General features: G+C 52.2%; 3 protein-coding genes across 3 annotated transcripts in view; 1 reads left to right on the forward strand and 2 right to left on the reverse strand.

The window, feature by feature from the left end:
* SEC22A (SEC22 homolog A, vesicle trafficking protein) overlaps positions 1–7178 on the reverse strand; it is a 34545-nt gene extending 27367 nt beyond the window's left edge. The window contains exon 1 of the mRNA XM_069732605.1: positions 7092–7178. The gene's annotated coding sequence lies outside the window, so the exon portion shown is untranslated. The remainder of the gene's footprint in view (positions 1–7091) is intronic.
* Positions 7179–7200: 22 nt separating this feature from the next.
* On the forward strand, positions 7201–9246 carry LOC138645767 (zinc finger CCCH domain-containing protein 13-like). The gene has a single exon (XM_069735286.1). The coding sequence runs from the start codon at positions 7201–7203 to the stop codon at positions 9244–9246; it is 2046 nt and encodes a 681-aa protein (XP_069591387.1).
* Positions 9247–10368: 1122 nt separating this feature from the next.
* Positions 10369–17374, reverse strand: part of PDIA5 (protein disulfide isomerase family A member 5) — a 60555-nt gene continuing 53549 nt past the window's right edge. The window contains exons 15-16 of the mRNA XM_069732615.1: positions 14484–14618; positions 10369–14051 (exon numbers count right to left, since the gene is read on the reverse strand). Coding sequence (XP_069588716.1) covers positions 13974–14051; positions 14484–14618 — 213 coding nt within the window. The 3' untranslated portion in view covers positions 10369–13973. The remainder of the gene's footprint in view (positions 14052–14483; positions 14619–17374) is intronic.

Below are 17374 nucleotides of genomic sequence, written 5' to 3' on the forward strand. Positions count from 1 at the left end.
GACAGTGAGGGTTTTCGTTGTTTCCATGGTGAGAAAAGGGCGGATTCTAGAGATGTTCTTTAGGTGTAAGCTGCACGAGCGGGCAAGAGATTGTATATGGGAGGTGAAGGAGAGATCGGAGTCAAACATAACACCCAGACAGCGCGCCTGCTGCCGGGGTGTTATTATGGTGCCACCCACGGAGAGGGAAATTTAGGGAGGTTGGTAGACGGCGGGAGCAGAAGTTCAGTTTTGGAGAGGTTGAGTTTCAGATAGAGAGCAGACATAATGTTGGAGACTGCAGACAGTCACTGGCGTTCTGTAGTACAGTGGGGGTAAGGTCAGGGGATGACGTGTATAGTTGTGTGTCATCAGCATAAAGATGGTACTGAAAGCCAAATCTGCTGATGGTCTGTCCAATTGGGGCCGTGTAGAGAGAGAACAGAAGGGGCCAAGGACTGAGCCCTGAGGGACCTCGACAGTGAGAGGAAGAGGAGATGAAGTGGACCCAGAGAACAGAACACTGAAGGAGCGGTCAGAAAGGTATCAGGAGAACCAGGAGAGAGCAGTGTCCTTAATGCCTAGTGACTGGAGCCTAGAGAGTAGGAGAGGGTGGTCAACAGTGTCGAAAGCTGCAGAAAGGTCGAGAAGAATGAGCAGAGTGGTCACCGTTACGTTTTGCTGTCAGAAGGTCGTTGGTCACTTTGATGAGTGCAGTTTCTGTCGAATGTAGGGGGCGGAAACCGGACTGTGAAGGGTCTAGGAAGGAGTGAGTGGAGAGGTAACGGGTAAGGCGGGAGTATATCAGGCGCTCCAAGAGTTTAGAGATGAAGGGGAGATTGGAGACCGGTCTGTAGCTGTTTGTGCAGGATGGATCGAGGGTGGGTTTCTTTAGTTATGGAGTAATGATAGAGTGTTTGAAGGAGGAGGGGAGAATGCCAGAGGAGAGGGAGAGATTAAAGATTGTAGTTAGGCGAGTTGTGACGACTGGAGAGAGAGACTGGAGGAGATGAGAGGAAATGGGGTCGGTAGTGCATGTAGTGGGACGAGAAGAAGAGAGGAGCTTGGAGACGACTTCTTTTGTGATGGGATCGAATGTGGAGAGTGAGCCAGGGGAGATGCAGGGACAGATGGGAGTCACTGAACTTGGTGATTGGGAGCGGATTTCCTGACGGATATTGTCTATTTTCTCTATAAAGTGGGAGGCCAGGTCACCAGCACAAATATCTGTGATAGGGGCTTGTGCTTTTGGCCTGAGGAGGGAGTGAAAGGTGTCAAAAAGTTTCTTGGGGTTGATGGATAGTGAGGAGATCAGGGTGGTGAAGTAGGTCTGTTTAGTGAAGGGCAAAGTTATAGGTCCTAAACAAATTTGAAGTGTATGAAGTCTTCTGGTGTGCGAGTTTTCCTCCATAAGCGTTCAGCACTCCTTGAGCATCGCTGGAGAAATCGGGTTTGCGATGTAAGCCAGGGCTGTTTCAGATGAAAGCAGGTTCACACTGAGCACATGTGACAGATGTGACACAGTCGGGAGACGCCTGTGGGGTGGCATTTCTTTGGGGGGCCGCACAGCCCACCATGTGCTCACCAGAAGTAACCTGACTGCCATTAGGTACCGAGATGAGATCCTCAGACCCCTTGAGAGACCATATGCTGGTGCGGTTGGCCCTGGGTTCCTCCTAATGCAGGACAATGCCAGACCTCATGTGGCTGGAGTGTGTCAGCAGTTCCTCAGTGATGAAGGCATTGAAGCTATGGACTGGCCCGCCCGTTCCCCAGACCTGAATCCGATTGAGCACATCTGGGAAATCACGTCTCGCTCCATCCACCAACGTCACGTTGCACCACAGACTGTCCAGGAGTTGGTGGATACTTTAGTCCAGGTCTGGGAGGAGATCCCTCAGGAGACCATCCGCCGACTCATCAGGAGCATGCCCAGGCGTTGTAGGGAGGTCATACAGGCACGTGGAGGCCACACACACTACTGAGCATCATTTCCTTGTCTTGAGGCATTTCCACTGAAGCTGGATCAGCCTGTAACTTCATTTTCCACTTTGATTTTGAGCATCATTCCAACTCCAGACCTCCGTGGGATATTAGTTGTGATTTAAGTTCATCATTTTTAGGTTTTATTGTTCTCAACATATTCCACTATGTAATGAATACAAATTTACAACTGGAATATTTCATTCAGTGATATCTAGGATGTGGGATTTTAGTGTTCCCTTTATTTTTTTGAGCAGTGTATATATTCCCGGCCTGGGACTGGTGATATATATATACCGCCCTGACTGCAGAGTGCCCCGATAACCAGTACATAACAGGGCAGCCTCTCCGGCGACTACTTATCCTAGGTGCAGTTCCTGGACTGACCCGAGGATAAGGGGAGCGCCAGAGAGCTGTGACTGTGTAAGCTCGGTCACAGATTGGTGACAGTGGTGGGATACCTGTATACCTCCCGGCTCTCATTCGTCGCATGCCCCAAGTTTAACAGGGCCCCCCAGAGACATATACTGGGGGAGGAGACTGTAGGACAGGAGACTACAATCTATTACTCCCTGTTATCAGCCATTACTGGGGGAGGAGACTGTAGGACAGGAGACCACAATCTATTACTCCCTGTTATCAGCCATTGCTGGGGGAGGAGACTGTAGGACAGGAGACCACAATCTATTACTCCCTGTTATCAGCCATTACTGGGGGAGGAGACTGTAGGACAGGTGACTACAATCTATTACTCCCTGTTATCAGCCATTACTGGGGGAGGTGACTGTAGGACAGGAGACCGCAATCTATTACTCTCTGTTATCAGCCATTACTGGGGGGGGGGGGGGGGACTGTAGGACAGGAGACCGCAATCTATTACCCCCTGTTATCAGCCATTACTGGGGGAGGTGACTGTAGGACAGGAGCCTACAATCTATTACTCCCTGTTATCAGCCATTACTGGGGGAGGAGACTACAATCTATTACTCCCTGTTATCAGCCATTACTGGGGGGAGCCTACAATCTATTACTCCCTGTTATCAGCCATTACTGGGGGGAGCCTACAATCTATTACTCCCTGTTATCAGCCATTACTGGGGGGAGCCTACAATCTATTACTCCCTGTTATCAGCCATTACTGGGGGGAGACTACAATCTATTACTCCCTGTTATCAGCCATTACTGGGGGAGGAGACTACAATCTATTACTCCCTGTTATCAGCCATTACTGGGGGAGGAGACTGTAGGACAGGTGACTACAATCTATTACTCCCTGTTATCAGCCATTACTGGGGGAGGTGACTGTAGGACAGGTGACTACAATCTATTACTCCCTGTTATCAGCCATTACTGGGGGGGGGGGGGGACTGTAGGACAGGAGACCGCAATCTATTACTCCCTGTTATCAGCCATTACTGGGGAGGAGACTGCAATCTATTACTCCCTGTTATCAGCCATTACCGGGAGAGGAGACTACAATCTATTACTCCCTGTTATCAGCCATTACCGGGGGAGGAGACTATAATCTATTACTCTCTGTTATCAGCCATTACTGGGGGAGGAGACTACAGTCTATTACTCCCTGTTATCAGCCATTACTGGGGGAGGAGACTACAGTCTATTACTCCCTGTTATCAGCCATTACTGGGGGAGGAGACTACAGTCTATTACTCCCTGTTATCAGCCATTACTGGGGAGGAGACTACAATCTATTACTCCCTGTTATCAGCCATTACTGGGGGAGGAGACTACAGTCTATTACTCCCTGTTATCAGCCATTACTGGGGAGGAGACTACAATCTATTACTCCCTGTTATCAGCCATTACCGGGGGAGGAGACTACAATCTATTACTCCCTGTTATCAGCCATTACAGGGGGGAGACTGCTATCTATTACTCCCTGTTATCAGCCATTACCGGGGGAGGAGACTACAATCTATTACTCCCTGTTATCAGCCATTACTGGGGGAGGAGACTACAATCTATTACTCCCTGTTATCAGCCATTACTGGGGGGAGACTACAATCTATTACTCCCTGTTATCAGCCATTACTGGGGAGGAGACTACAATCTATTACTCCCTGTTATCAGCCATTACTGGGGAGGAGACTACAATCTATTACTCCCTGTTATCAGCCATTACCGGGGGAGGAGACTATAATCTATTACTCCCTGTTATCAGCCATTACTGGGGAGGAGACTACAATCTATTACTCCCTGTTATCAGCCATTACTGGGGAGGAGACTACAATCTATTACTCCCTGTTATCAGCCATTACCGGGGGAGGAGACTATAATCTATTACTCCCTGTTATCAGCCATTACTGGGGAGGAGACTACAATCTATTACTCCCTGTTATAAGCCATTACTGGGGAGGAGACTACAATCTATTACTCCCTGTTATCAGCCATTACTGGGGGAGGAGACTACAATCTATTACTCCCTGTTATCAGCCATTACTGGGGGAGGAGACTACAGTCTATTACTCCCTGGTATCAGCCATTACTGGGGAGGAGACTACAATCTATTACTCCCTGTTATCAGCCATTACTGGGGGAGGAGACTACAATCTATTACTCCCTGTTATCAGCCATTACTGGGGAGGAGACTACAGTCTATTACTCCCTGGTATCAGCCATTACTGGGGGAGGAGACTACAATCTATTACTCCCTGTTATCAGCCATTACTGGGGGAGGAGACTACAATCTATTACTCCCTGTTATCAGCCATTACTGGGGAGGAGACTACAGTCTATTACTCCCTGTTATCAGCCATTACTGGTGGGAGGAGACTACAGTCTATTACTCCCTGTTATCAGCCATTACTGGGGAGGAGACTACAATCTATTACTCCCTGTTATCAGCCATTACTGGGGGAGGAGACTACAATCTATTACTCCCTGTTATCAGCCATTACTGGGGGAGGAGACTGCTATCTATTACTCCCTGTTATCAGCCATTTCAGGTCTGGTGGATGATGACTGCGGTTTACGATCTTCTGTCCCCTACGATCACTACTTTCTAATCTGCAGGTACAACCCCCATCCTCCTCCTCCTGGGTGATGGATTTGCCGCGATCGTTACTCTCTTATGCAGATGAAATATGAGTGCTGTAAATGGCTCTTTTATACTCTGGGATTTTGGCTGAAGATACGACTTTTTCTGGTGAAATCTCGGCTCAGCTTGTCGGAGCTTCCATTAATGCAACATTAATAACCCAAACTCCTTCACAGTAGACGATTTAATGAACTGCGGGAAAAAAAAAAGACAAAAAATGCAAAATGTTGAAAAAAAAGAAAAAAAAAGGATGCCGTGAGCAGAACATGATTGACAGAGCGAGTGTGGCAGATGTTTGGAGCTCGGCCCCAGGTAGAAAGCAGCGGGGTACAGGGAGAGCTCGTCTGCCGAGCCGGGGTCTCTGATGATTGGCACAAGTCAGATCTCGGTTGCTGCTCCCCCGCGGTCCCGAGACGTCACGGCGAAGCTCTGCAGCTTTCTAATACCCTTCATCATTCAGATACTCAATAGTATAAGATTCCTGCTTGCTGTCACTGAATGGAAGCTTTTTTCTTCTCACATCTAAAAGTGGAAGACCTGTCCAGACCTATGACTTCTCACAGCTGAGGGTTTGTCACAATTCTATCCACACTGGTCAATCCGCTGAGCTGCAGAGTACACATCCAGACACAAGGTGCAACGCTCTGCAGCTGAAGCTCGGGGGATATTGTATTGCAATGTTTCAGGGGCGAGAGCTGCTGCAGATACTGATGCTCCATCAGGGTAGACCTCGGGGCGACAGCAATCTGCCTCACCCACTGCAGTGGAACTACAGCTTCCAGCATGCCCTGATGCCTGGAACACGCTGCTTATTCCCAGCTGGAGAAGAACAGATTGCTTGTACCAGCGGAGCGAACGACCTGCGTGCCGGGACTATAATACGCGGCCTCCAGACATCACCGTGCAGAGACCGCACCGCAGAGACCGCACCGCAGCGCTGGAGAGGCCACGAAAGTGATTCTACCGAATGACTCAGAACCAGGAGCACGATCCACAGACACCGGCCCAGGGCTTCTGTCCCCCGCCACAGCCTGTCTATAAAGGCAGGGCATAATGGGGGTTATAGTCACTATGATGGGGGTTGTAGTCCCTGTGCAGGGTGTGACGGGGGTTGTAGTCCCTGTGCAGGGTGTGACGGGGGTTGTAGTCCCTGTGCAGGGTGTGACGGGGGTTGTAGTCCCTGTGCAGGGTGTGACGGGGGTTGTAGTCCCTGTGCAGGGTGTGACGGGGGTAGTAGTCCCTGTGCAGGGTGTGACGGGGGTTGTAGTCCCTGTGCAGGGTGTGACGGGGGTTGTAGTCCCTGTGCAGGGTGTGACGGGGGTTGTAGTCCCTGTGCAGGGTGTGACGGGGGTTGTAGTCCCTGTGCAGGGTGTGACGGGGGTTGTAGTCCCTGTGCAGGGTGTGACGGGGGTTGTAGTCCCTGTGCAGGGTGTGACGGGGGTTGTAGTCCCTGTGCAGGGTGTGACGGGGGTTGTAGTCCCTGTGCAGGGTGTGACGGGGGTTGTAGTCCCTGTGCAGGGTGTGACGGGGGTTGTAGTCCCTGTGCAGGGTGTGACGGGGGTTGTAGTCCCTGTGCAGGGTGTGACGGGGGTTGTAGTCCCTGTGCAGGGTGTGACGGGGGTTGTAGTCCCTGTGCAGGGTGTGACGGGGGTTGTAGTCCCTGTGCAGGGTGTGACGGGGGTTGTAGTCCCTGTGCAGGGTGTGACGGGGGTAGTAGTCCCTGTGCAGGGTGTGACGGGGGTTGTAGTCCCTGTGCAGGGTGTGACGGGGGTTGTAGTCCCTGTGCAGGGTGTGACGGGGGTTGTAGTCCCTGTGCAGGGTGTGACGGGGGTTGTAGTCCCTGTGCAGGGTGTGACGGGGGTTGTAGTCCCTGTGCAGGGTGTGACGGGGGTTGTAGTCCCTGTGCAGGGTGTGACGGGGGTTGTAGTCCCTGTGCAGGGTGTGACGGGGGTTGTAGTCCCTGTGCAGGGTGTGACGGGGTTGTGGTGTCGGGTGTGATGCGGTTCCCCCTCTGCCGCTGTTCACACTGTGCTCCTGCACTTGTCTCCCCCATGTGTCGGCGGCTTCTCACCTCCTCGGCGCCGTCTCTCCCCGGTCTCCGCCGCCGGTTCAGGCCTCTTTCTGCCTCGTACGTGACGTGTCCCGCGCGCTGCATGCTGGGAGCGGAGATGTTGGTCACCATGGCGACCGCGTCAGAGGGCCGGACACGTGGCCGTGTATTGATCATGTGGTTTGGGGCGTGCAGGCTCGGAGACGCTTTACGGCAGACGCTAAATTCTTGTTCAGCCGAATATACCGGAACAGACACGGGCAAGACGAGACGTCACCTCCGCCAGACACGGGCAAGACGAGACGTCACCTCCGCCAGACACGGGCAAGACGAGACGTCACCACCGCCAGACACGGGCAAGACGAGACGTCACCACCGCCAGACACGGGCAAGACGAGACGTCACCACCGCCAGACACGGGCAAGACGAGACGTCACCACCGCCAGACACGGGCAAGACGAGACGTCACCACCGCCAGACACGGGCAAGACGAGACGTCACCACCGCCAGACACGGGCAAGACGAGACGTCACCACCGCCAGACACGGGCAAGACGAGACGTCACCACCGCCAGACACGGGCAAGACGAGACGTCACCACCGCCAGACACGGGCAAGACGAGACGTCACCACCGCCAGACACGGGCAAGACGAGACGTCACCTCCGCCAGATACGGGCAAGACGAGACGTCACCACCGCCAGACACGGGCAAGACGAGACGTCACCACCGCCAGACACGGGCAAGACGAGACGTCACCTCCGCCAGACACGGGCAAGACGAGACGTCACCTCCGCCAGATACGGGCAAGACGAGACGTCACCACCGCCAGACACGGGCAAGACGAGACGTCACCACCGCCAGACACGGGCAAGACGAGACGTCACCTCCGCCAGACACGGGCAAGACGAGACGTCACCACCGCCAGACACGGGCAAGACGAGACGTCACCTCTGCGAGAAACGGGCAAGACGAGACGTCACCTCCGCCAGACACGGGCAAGACGAGACGTCACCTCCGCCAGACACGGGCAAGACGAGACGTCACCTCCGCCAGACACGGGCAAGACGAGACGTCACCTCCGCCAGACACGGGCAAGACGAGACGTCACCTCCGCCAGACACGGGCAAGACGAGACATCACCTCCGCCAGACACGGGCAAGACGAGACGTCACCTCCGCCAGACACGGGCAAGACGAGACGTCACCTCCGCCAGACACGGGCAAGACGAGACGTCACCTCCGCCAGACACGGGCAAGACGAGACATCACCTCCGCGAGATACGGGCAAGACGAGACGTCACCTCCGCGAGATACGGGCAAGACGAGACGTCACCTCCGCGATATACGGGCAAGACGAGACGTCACCTCCGCGAGATACGGGCAAGACGAGACGTCACCTCCGCGATATACGGGCAAGACGAGACGTCACCTCCGCGATATACGGGCAAGACGAGACGTCACCTCCGCCAGACACGGGCAAGACGAGACGTCACCTCCGCGAGACACGGGCAAGACGAGACGTCACCTCCGCGAGACACGGGCAAGACGAGACGTCACCTCCGCGAGACACGGGCAAGACGAGACGTCACCTCCGCCAGACACGGGCAAGACGAGACGTCACCTCCGCCAGACACGGGCAAGACGAGACGTCACCTCCGCCAGACACGGGCAAGACGAGACGTCACCTCCGCGAGACACGGGCAAGACGAGACGTCACCTCCGCGAGACACGGGCAAGACGAGACGTCACCTCCGCCAGACACGGGCAAGACGAGACGTCACCTCCGCCAGACACGGGCAAGACGAGACGTCACCTCCGCGAGACACGGGCAAGACGAGACGTCACCTCCGCGAGACACGGGCAAGACGAGACGTCACCTCCGCGAGACACGGGCAAGACGAGACGTCACCTCCGCGAGACACGGGCAAGACGAGACGTCACCTCCGCGAGACACGGGCAAGACGAGACGTCACCTCCGCCAGACACGGGCAAGACGAGACGTCACCTCCGCCAGACACGGGCAAGACGAGACGTCACCTCCGCGAGACACGGGCAAGCCGAGACGTCACCTCCGCGATATACGGGCAAGACGAGACGTCACCTCCGCGAGACACGGGCAAGCCGAGACATCACCTCCGCGATATACGGGCAAGACGAGACGTCATCGCCAAAATGAAACATAATAGCTAAAAGCAGTGTCAGAAACCGCGCTGGATCTTCGGGGAGGGGTTGAAAAGCTCAGTTTGTTTATTTGTGTGTTGTAAAGGTAACAGCCAATTGGCAATGAAATGGACAACCCCTTTAAGGGTAGGAGCACACTGTCAGTAATCACTGTGGGTTTGATGCTTTGTATTTCTGCAGCACCGTGGAGGGATTTCTAGATATCCAGAGACACCCGCGGAGACGGACGTGGGGCGCGTCTCTCCAGACCGCATCTCTGCAAGAGAAATTTCACCAAGGAACAGGGTGGATCCGTGCGGTTCAGTGATCACATGCGGATTCACCTGCGTTCAATAGATGGCAGCGCTTTGGACGTGCGCTGCCACTTCCGCGTCGTGTGCACGCGGCCTAACATTCCAATACATTTCTCTGAACGTGCAGTTGAGATTTCCAGACCTTGTATTATCTGAACGCTGTTTTTTCTTTCCAGATTCAGACTTCGTATTACCTAAACCGGGGCGAAGATACACACCGTATCACATCAGTGCCGCCTCGTAGGTTTGCCACCATCATGGTCTGAGTACGGAGCTCAGTGCTGGCACCGGCCGCGAGTCTCCGGAGTGCAGTCTCTAGTTGATGCCCATCATGGCATAGATGTGTGAATGCAGAACCGCCTCGCCCCACCCCGCTCCGGCACTTACCCGAGTGTTTGCACCAGGTAAAAATCGCAATAATATAATATTTACTGCTCGGGACTCCAGGGCCGGCCATATCCTGTAAGTTTGTGAGCTCGTAAAATTCTAACAGACCCATCACATCCCACAGCCGGCCCCCACATGAGCCCACCCAGGGGAGGTATGGGGGTAACCTTGGTGTTATAAAAAGCAGAGTTTTGGTTGGTCACTTGTCAGTCCTGCAAGGTGCCGCTTGCTGTGGCTCCGTCCGTTTTCCTATGGAATACCTCCCTGCACTTAGAGGTCCTCCTTGACAGGTGCCGTTTCGTCCTGATTATGCAGGATGGGGCAGATCGTGTAACATACCGGGTCTCTGCACCATCGACCTCCTGCGGCCACAATCTCATCGCTGTGAGGACAGAGTGTCACCATTTCTCCAGTCCAGAAACGAAAGGTACAGATCATTATTGGTAAAATAACTTTTAATTCTGAGATGAAACAAATCACCAGTTACACACAGAATGGGAACGACATTAGATGAGAATGTACGTGATGCGTCAGAACCTGGAGCCGCACAGAACCAGAATCTGCGGCCCGATGAAGACGGCGGTATCCTTAGCGAGGGGGTGTGAACAATCCTGGGCTAATTAATGTATAAAAATATGCTGCATTTACGCCATTGTACAGTATGAAACGCTCGTCCAAGACGTGTTTTCCTCCCCCCACCATCTTAACTTACAGAAAATGAAAAAATATTTTTTTCTTTATCTTTGTGTTTTTTTTTCTTCACCTGCTCGATTAAGTCTGTTCTCATAGAAGTCGTGTAAACGTTCTGGTTAATACCGCCGCCATATGTATGATGCGTTGTCCCTGAGTGACAAAACATCGGCCTCCTGCCAGCAAGACATTTAGTCAGTGGAAAAAGAAACAAATCCAGCAAAAAAAAAGAAAAAAGTACTGCCCCAGGTGGTCCCTTGGCGGCACACTCCTGCCTCGGGGGTCAGAAATCCCACCAAGAATGTGAACTCCGATTAAAATGGGAAAATCGAATATTCATGAAAAGCGGCGGCAGAAACCACTTAAGGCACAAAGGCGGCCGATCCCTCTTCAGGAGCCGCTGACCTCGCCGAGGGGATCACGACCCCGCGAGCAGCGATGCACCGAGCCACCCTACACACAGCGATGCACCGAGCCACCCTGCACGCAGCGATGGGGGCGCACACCGTACAATGCCGCCATCACGTCTGGCCTTCCGGGTGTGCGCCTCGTGCCCCAACGAAGTCCGTGGCTCCCAATGGAGAGATGGGCGACGCAGTAACGAATGTCAGTTCAGCACACAGCATGGAGGAGCGCAGGGAACGAAGTACAGAACAAAATAATCTCAATTTTTGGCATAATCATCACAGTAGAGGGAACGTCAGCGCAGAACCATAAAAAAAATCTCCAGACCCCCAATAATCTCAGCGACTGCAGGAACCAGGAATAATAAAATGCAGCAAAGGACAAGGAACTTCCCGAAATAAAGTGAACCCCTAAAAACTGGTGGCAAGTGCTCACAAAGTATTCACTAATAAAAGGGGGAACTCTCCAGTATCGGGGGCACTATCACTATAGATTGTGTCACTCTCCGGTATCGGGGGCACCATCACTATAGATTGTGTCACTCTCCGGTATCGGGGGCACCATCACTATAGATTGTGTCACTCTCCGGTATGGGGGGCTCCATCACTATAGATTGTGTCGCTCTCCGGTATCGGGGGCACCATCACTATAGATTGTGTCACTCTCCGGTATCGGGGGCACTATCACTATAGATTGTGTCACTCTCCGGTATGGGGGGCTCCATCACTATAGATTGTGTCGCTCTCCGGTATCGGGGGCACCATCACTATAGATCGTGTTGCTCTCCAGTATCGGGGGCACTATCACTATAGATTGTGTCACTCTCCGGTATCGGGGGCACCATCACTATAGATTGTGTCACTCTCCGGTATCGGGGGCACCATCACTATAGATTGTGTCACTCTCCGGTATGGGGGGCTCCATCACTATAGATTGTGTCGCTCTCCGGTATCGGGGGCACCATCACTATAGATTGTGTCACTCTCCGGTATCGGGGGCACTATCACTATAGATTGTGTCACTCTCCGGTATGGGGGGCTCCATCACTATAGATTGTGTCGCTCTCCGGTATCGGGGGCACCATCACTATAGATCGTGTCGCTCTCCGGTATCGGGGGCACCATCACTATAGATCGTGTCGCTCTCCGGTATCGGGGGCACCATCACTATAGATTGTGTCGCTCTCCGGTATCGGGGGCACCATCACTATAGAGTGTGTCGCTCTCCGGTATCGGTGGCACCATCACTATAGATTGTGTCGCTCTCCGGTATCGGGGGCACCATCACTATAGATTGTGTCGCTCTCCGGTATCGGGGGCACTATCACTATAGATTGTGTCACTCTCCAGTATCTGGGGCACCATCACTATAGATTGTGTCGCTCTCCAGTATCGGGGGCACCATCACTATAGATTGTGTCGCTCTCCGGTATCGGGGGCACCATCACTATAGATTGTGTCGCTCTCCAGTATCGGGGGCACCATCACTATAGATTGTGTCGCTCTCCGGTATCGGGGGCACCATCACTATAGATTGTGTCGCTCTCCAGTATCGGGGGCACCATCACTATAGATTGTGTCGCTCTCCGGTATCGGGGGCACCATCACTATAGATTGTGTCGCTCTCCAGTATCGGGGGCACCATCACTATAGATTGTGTCGCTCTCCAGTATCGGGGGCACCATCACTATAGATTGTGTCACTCTCCAGTATCGGGGGCACCATTACTATAGATTGTGTTTTTGGCAGTATCATGTATTCTTGGCCATCAGATTGGCAGCATCTAAAACAAATGTGAGAAAGCGTCCGAGAACAGAAGTATAAACTACGGTTATTGTCGGGGGCAGCGAGAGGAGCAAATCGCAGGGTGACAGGTTCAGGGTACGAGTAACATAATTCAGAGTTCGGGTGCCCTGAGCAATGGGGCGTGACACAGCACCCCCGACAAACAAAAGAGGATAGTACAAAAAGGGGGGCTCCGCTCTACACAGGTGGATCCAGCGGAGTCTCTTCCCATCTGATCCACAACAGAAAGGCGAGGATCACGTTTTAGCCTCCTTGTAGTCAGGAAACGTATAAGTGGTCGATTCTCCTGTCCGCAGCATCAGTATTGATCTGGAAGCCCGAAGAATAGGCTGGGTGCACAATGACAGTGGTGGTCCTGGGGGCTGCGGGTATCACCATTGCACTGCGGATCAGGTGCAGGGTCTTGATGAAGAGTAGAGTAGTGCTCAGTACATGTAAGGGAGCCTCGACGCACCGGAGATCGGGGTGCAGGGCCTCCATACAGTGCACCAGAGATTGTGGGGGGTGCAGGGCCTCCATACAGTGCACCAGAGATTGGGGGGGAGGGGTGCAGGGCCTCCATGCAGTGCACCAGAGATAGGGGGGGTGCAGGGCCTCCATACAGTGCACCAGAGATTGTGGGGGGTGCAGGGCCTCCATACAGTGCTCCGGAGATCGGGGGGGAGGGGTGCAGGGCCTCCATACAGTGCACCAGAGATTGTGGGGGGTGCAGGGCCTCCATACAGTGCTCCGGAGATCGGGGGGGAGGGGTGCAGGGCCTCCATACAGTGCACCAGAGATTGTGGGGGGTGCAGGGCCTCCATACAGTGCTCCGGAGATCGGGGGGGAGGGGTGCAGGGCCTCCATACAGTGCACCAGAGATAGGGGGGGTGCAGGGCCTCCATACAGTGCACCAGAGATTGGGGGGGTGCAGGGCCTCCATACAGTGCACCAGAGATTGGGGGGGGGGGTGCAGGGCTTCCATACAGTGCACCAGAGATTGGGGGGGGTGCAGGGCCTCCATACAGTGCTCCGAAGATTTGGGGGGGTGCACTGGAAATCAGGGGTGAAGACTGCAGTGCAGTAAGTGGAGATTAGGTGTGCGGATCCCACCTGGCCCTGCCGGCTCAGCACCGTGCTGCAGTGCACTGGAGGGACAAGGATCACAGTTCTTCCTTCTTCCCGAGCTTCATATGATCTTTCTCTCTGAGCGATCGGATGAACGACACAAAACCAGATTCCTGATTCACAAGAAGAAACAATTACTAAACCATGATGACCACCGCAGCAGACAGCCCCACACACAGCCCTGACCCCTTCCCCTGCACAGCCTCACACACAGCCTGATCCCTTCCCCTGCACAGCCCCACACACAGCCCTGCCCCCTTCCCCTGCGCAGCCTCACACACAACCTGACCCCTTCCCCTGCGCAGCCCCACACACAGCCCTGCCCCCTTCCCCTGCGCAGCCCCACACACATCCTGACCCCTTCCCCTGCGCAGCCTCACACACAGCCTGACCCCTTCCCCTGCGCAGCCCCACACACAGCCCTGCCCCCTTCCCCTGCACAGCCCCACACACAGCCTGCACCCTTCCCCTGCACAGCCTCACACACAGCCCTGCTCCCTTCCCCTGCACAGCCCCACACAGCTGATGCAGAGATGGACACTCACTGAGCGCTCGCCGTTGTATTTCTCGGTGGATTTCCCGTAGTTGTAGTAGATGTAGGTGGGGAAGCCCTCCACCCCCTCCTGCTTACACAAGTCCTGGTTCTTCTCCTTGGTGCAGTCTACAGCAGCGACCCCAATCTGGAAAATAAGGCGAGTCAACTGAGGATCAGGGCTCATGGAAGTGTCCAGACATACAGGCTTCTCACAATATTAGAATATCAACAAAAAGTTAAATTTATTTCAGTTCTTCAAAAAAAAAAGTGAATCTCCAATATATTCTATAGAGTCATTACAGAGTGATCTATTTCACGTGTTTATTTCTGTTAATGTTGATGATTATGGCTTACAGCCAATGAAAACCCAAAAGTCATTATCTCAGTAAATTAGAATACTTTATAACATCAGCTTGAAAAATGATTTTAATATCTGAAATGTCTGTTCAGTAAATGCACTCAATACTTGGTCGGGTCCATTTGCATCAATGCGGCGTGGCATGGAGGCGATCAGCCTGTGGCTGCTGAGGGGCTATGGAAGCCCAGGTTGCTTTGATAGCAGCCTTCAGCTCATCTGCATTGTTGGGTCTGGTGTCTCTCATCTTCCTCTTCACAATAATCCATAGATTCTCTATGGGGTTAAGGTCAGGCGAGTTTGCTGGCAATCAAGCCCAGTGATACTGTTGTTTTTACACCAGGTATTGGTACTTCTGGCAGTGTGGACAGGGGCCAAGTCCTGCTGGAGAATGACATTTCCATCTCCATCACTGTGTCCGGCCACTCATGACCTATAGACAACACCAGAAGCGTCTTACCTGGGCCAAGGTGAAAAAGAACCGGACTGTTGTCAGTGGTCCAAGGTCCCAGAGTCTGGAGGAAGAGTGGAGGCCACAATCCAAGCTGCTGGAGGTCTAGTGTGAAGTCTCCACAATCAGTGATGGTTTGGGGGCCATGTCATCTGCTGGTGTAGGTCCACTGTGTTTTATCAGAACCAAAGTCAGCGCAGCCGTCTACCAGGATATTTTAGAGCTCTTCATGCTTCCCTCTGCCGACAAGATTTTTGGAGATGGAAATGTCATTCTCCAGCAGGACTTGGCCCCTGTCCACACTGCCAAAAGTACCAATGAGAATGAAAGAGGAATCCAGCTCAGGAAAGTATATAAAATCAAAAGTTTTTATTCCAAAATAAGCATAGTCCACAGCATGCTTGCTGTGGACTAAGAACACCTAGTGTTCGAAACGCGTTCAGCTGTATCATGGTCGTCCTTCCGTTCATTGGATAGTGCTGATTTTTGACATGCAGTGTTTCCTCTTTTTTAAAATATTTTGGAATAAAAACTTTTGATTTTATATACTTTCCTGAGCTGGATTCCTCTTTCATTCTCATCGTTTCCAGAGAGCCTTGGCAGAAGCTCTTTCCGTGCTCGGACTGAATAAATCCCATGGAGATTACTCAAAAAGGGTGAGCTGAAATTTTGTGTGTGTTTTTCCAAAAGTACCAATACCTGGTGTAAAAACAACAGTATCACTGGGCTTGATTGGCAGTGTGGTAAAATATGTAAAAAAAAAAAAAAAAAAGCTACGACCAAGAAGAAAGGTAACATATGACACCTCTTAGCTCTTGGAAGAGCGATGTCAATTATGGCCTGATAGTATCTCTGTGAGAACTTTTACACAAAGGATCTCAAGAGAAAATAATATATTCATTGGGGGGCGTGGCCGTGGTCCAATCAAAAAACAAGCAATTATGATATTAACCTGAGGGGGCTGGTCTAGCAACCTGACCTCCAGACCAAAGATATAAATTACACCTGTATACAGAGATACGTGTTCACATGTGAGGGCAGCCGAAGCTTATGTGTTCCAACGACTCCATATTCACCCCCCTGAGGGAGCAGAAAGCAAACTACCAGTTAGATGTAAGTTTTTCTCCTGTTATTTTGTACTGTTTTGCATAAGTTGTATGTCTTTTTATCATATTTTTATACCTTTTCTTACTGTAAGCACTGAACCTTTTTTTGTATTAAAGTATAAAACTTTAACAAGTTGAACCTTGAATGTTCTAAAAGAATCCATAGCCTAAAGGTGTGTGAGCCTTATGAGTGGTAGACAATATTATTATTATTTCCGGGACTCATCGCCCGTGTGTTCGATGAGCGCTGGCAGCGTGTATGAGCGGGTGTGTGGCCTGGGTCGGTGTGTGATTTATGCTCCCATTACAGCATAGGACAGAGGTTGGATGCTGGACTGAGAGAGGGGAGATAAATTAACCCTTGCAGGCACAATCCCAAGTCACGTGTGAGAGCAGGCACGTGACGAATAAGTGACACCAGGGAGTAGGGATCCGTGACAGGCAGCAAACTCACCTGACCTTAACCCCATAGAGAATCTACGGAGTATTGTGAAGAGGAAGATGAGACACCAGACCCAACAATGCAGACGAGCTGAAGGCTACTATCAAAGCAACCTGGGCTTCCATAGCCCCTCAGCAGTGCACAGGCTGATCGCCTCCACGCCACGCCGCATTGATGCAGTAACTGATGCAAAAGGCGCCGCGACCAAGTATTGAGTGCATTTACTGATCATACATTTCAGTAGGACGACATTTCAGATTTTACAATCATTCTCCAGCTGGTGTTATAAAGTATTCTAATTTACTGACATAATGACTTTTGGGTTTTCATTGGCTGTAAGCCATAATCATCAACAGTAACAGAAATAAACACGTGACATAGATCACTGTGTGCAATGACTCTATAGAACACATGTGTTCACTTTTTGTATTGAAGAACTGAAATTCACTTTTTAGTGATTATTCTCTCTTTGTGAGACGCCCCTGTATGTGTCCGGGACGTGATGCACCCGGTGCGGCCGCGACATTTCCAGACTAATCAGTTTTTC

This window comes from Ranitomeya imitator, chromosome 7 (genome assembly GCF_032444005.1).
Source record: "Ranitomeya imitator isolate aRanImi1 chromosome 7, aRanImi1.pri, whole genome shotgun sequence".
Lineage (NCBI taxonomy): Eukaryota > Metazoa > Chordata > Amphibia > Anura > Dendrobatidae > Ranitomeya > Ranitomeya imitator.